This window comes from Sinocyclocheilus rhinocerous, unplaced genomic scaffold (genome assembly GCF_001515625.1).
Source record: "Sinocyclocheilus rhinocerous isolate Xijiao unplaced genomic scaffold, SAMN03320098_v1.1 scaffold3545, whole genome shotgun sequence".
In the NCBI taxonomy this organism is placed as follows: domain Eukaryota; kingdom Metazoa; phylum Chordata; class Actinopteri; order Cypriniformes; family Cyprinidae; genus Sinocyclocheilus; species Sinocyclocheilus rhinocerous.
Window position 1 is genome coordinate 657 of NW_015634617.1, and position 2,992 is coordinate 3,648.

General features: G+C 34.4%; 1 protein-coding gene across 1 annotated transcript in view; it reads right to left on the reverse strand.

Moving 5' to 3' along the window:
- Window positions 1–686: 686 nt before the first annotated feature.
- Window positions 687–2,992, reverse strand: part of LOC107745942 (myotubularin-related protein 4-like) — a gene marked incomplete at its 3' end in the record, with an annotated part of 37,521 nt that continues 35,215 nt past the window's right edge. Inside the window, exons 13-16 of the mRNA XM_016559978.1 lie at window positions 2,645–2,655; window positions 2,383–2,462; window positions 1,790–1,960; window positions 687–841 (exon numbers count right to left, since the gene is read on the reverse strand). Coding sequence (XP_016415464.1) covers window positions 687–841; window positions 1,790–1,960; window positions 2,383–2,462; window positions 2,645–2,655 — 417 coding nt within the window. The remainder of the gene's footprint in view (window positions 842–1,789; window positions 1,961–2,382; window positions 2,463–2,644; window positions 2,656–2,992) is intronic.

Genomic DNA, 2,992 nt, shown 5'->3' on the forward strand with positions numbered 1-2,992 from the left:
AGCAATGCATAAATACATGATGCTGTTTTGTTCATAATTGTTTATGCAATTTACGAAATTACATTTGATTTTTATGACTTAATTTAGACGTAATGCACGTTTTTTTTAATAGAGTTACTTCCTTGCGTTGATAATTTAAATGCGCTGCATTATTTTGCTCATTGCACCCTCGGAAGACAAGACAAAAGTTTCTTTAAGACCTATTTAATCTGCATATAAAACATTAGAAATTAGATATGTTTAATTTTTATTTTGTGCTTGATTGTTAAAACAAAAAATATTTGTTTTTTTGTTTCAATAAATTTTTATTTAAAATGTTAATTTAAAAATACAGTGGTTAAATTTAAACCTTTTTTCTATTGCTCTTTGTTTTAAAAAAGGTTATAAAAAATGTCAATAATTATTGATACCGAACGATATGAAACATTATATCGTTGATACATTTTTTAGCTATATCGCCCAGCCCTAATATATATATATAACAGGATCAGTATAAAAAAAATCCTGCAATCTGTAATTTACTGGCAGCAAGTGTGCTGGAATCTGATTGTAGAGAAGGAAATACATCAGGATATTACTTTCAGGAAAGTTGTTTGGAATGTGGCCAGATAAAGATTTAGTGAAGCAATATGTGAGCAAATGTAATTGTGCAGCATTTTTAGCACTGTAATGAAATGAATGGTCACCTGTCGAGGGAGCGCGAGCTGAACTCCTCTCCTCCGGCCGAAGGGCTCAGGTAGATCTCCATGGCATCTTCAGCCGCGGTGCACGGCGAGGACGACGGCAGATACACAGCCGTCCACAGCTGCAGCGCTCGCGTGTGACAGACCGGCTGCAAAACCTGCCGACATCACCACAACAACAACTCAGCATCTGCATTCAACCAGAGGTATCACGTAAACAAAACACAATAAATGAGGGGGGGAAATAATGTGAATTTCTTTTAAACAGGCTTCTCACAGTCTTGGAAAACCTTCAAATATCTGTGATTTTTAAAACAGTGATTTCCAATCTGTAAAAGGCACAGAAATGAACAAAATCTTAAAAAGTTATGGAAATTTCTCTGGTAAATATAAACTGTTTTTGTTAATTGGCTAAAATTGCTTTTTTGGAAAAACAAAAATGTTAACCGAGTCTCTCGTTGAAAGCTTATAATTAATCAAAAAGTGCATGGATCTTGTTTAAAGTAATTATGAGTTTGTGTTTAGACGTGACACAAATCAATGTCTTAAAATAAATGTAGCATATGTATCATATAGTTAATTAAAACCATTAAAACCATTTCCATTACTTGACATAAAAATATAACGTTTTATTTTATTTCAGCTAGTTGCCAAGGCAAGATTTATCATTTTTGCTTAGTTTAACTTTATGCACTAAAATATGAAATAAAAATTAAAAACTATATAGACATATCAAAAAAGTAACACTGCATTTACTGGGCATTACATAAATAAAGCACAACAAATGAGAAAGTTTAATGCGTCTTTTAAACAGGGTTCTCACAGTCACAGAAAACCTTTAAATATCTGTGAATTTTAAAATGGCAATATCCAATCTGGAAAAGACTGAGATATTAATCAAATCTTAAAAAGATATGAAAATTTCTAAAGTAAATATAAATAGTATTTGTTCAGCTCTAAGACACCTAATTGGCTAAAACCCCTTTTTTAGAGTCTGCAGTTGGAAGCACAATTATTATCAGGATGTGAATGCAGCATAAATCCTCTCTGAACCAATCCAAAGGCGTGCTTTATAGTGTTTTGTGTGTGTTTGGAGGTGCGCTGACCATATCATGGCAGGGGATGTAGAGGAAGTTCTGGAAGTTCTTGTTGCCGTTGCGCAGGAGCGACCAGATGGAGCAGGTGCGTTTATAGACGTTACGGGCCTCGCGCTCTTTCGCGTTATTGCACAGGAACGTACCGTACAGACAGGAGTATGTGTGCTGAACCAGCTTCACCTGGAAATACAATCAGTGTAAAACTGAACAACAACAACAACATCTGGATGAGACCTACAGGTCATATAAACTGAGGATTTGTGACCCTGGAGCACAAAAGCAGTCTTAAATCGCTGGGGTATATTTGTAGCAATAGCCAACAATACATTGTATGGGTCAAAATTATCGATTTTTCTTTTATGCCAAAAATCATTAGGATATTAAGTAAAGATCATGTTCAAAATTTTGACATTTTATTCTCCAAAAACTTATTTGAAACCTTAAAAGTAGACACTTTACTTACATTCAATGTGCTTTCTATGGACATAAAAGCACTTTTGTAAATTTCTTTTGATGCGGACATCTTAACGTCTTTGACCCTATTATAAAAAGTAACGCGTTTACTTTTTAATACCATAATGGTACACATTATGCTGACATACCAGAAAGGCCTCGTTGAACTCGAAGAGGCAGGGGAACTGCTTGAGGAGCTGATGAACACAGTCCAGCCAAGAGTCAAAAACTTACATACAGCACCTTTAAGGCAAGAAGTAGGTCCCGTGTAAATATCGGATCAGCTTTCCAGTTTTGCTTTGTTTCACAGAACTAATCCGTTGCCTGGGTTGCGTACGTATGTGTGAGGCGGAGCTATCAAAATAGTGATTTCAAATGTCAACATTGGCTACCAGAAACCACTTACCCTACCTTTAACGTTTCTAAAGACACATTTACACGGCAAAGCTGGCAGAGAAACTGCATCTGCAGTAGCATTTAGATGAATTTACACTTACACCTGCATAAATAAACTGCCTTTGATACTAGGAAGAGTGTTGCTTTAGTATCATTGATATACTACATTTGCATTTTTGTTGTTATTTTGAATTAGATTTTATTTTTAGTTTTTCTGTTTTTGCACTTTAATTTATTAAAGTTTTAGTATTTTTGTGTGTGTTTTTGCCATTTTTTTAATGTCTATATAGTATTTATTAGGGTTGCAAAGGGGTGGAAAATTTCCGGTAAATTTCCGGAAACTTTCCAAAAAAAAAAAAAAAA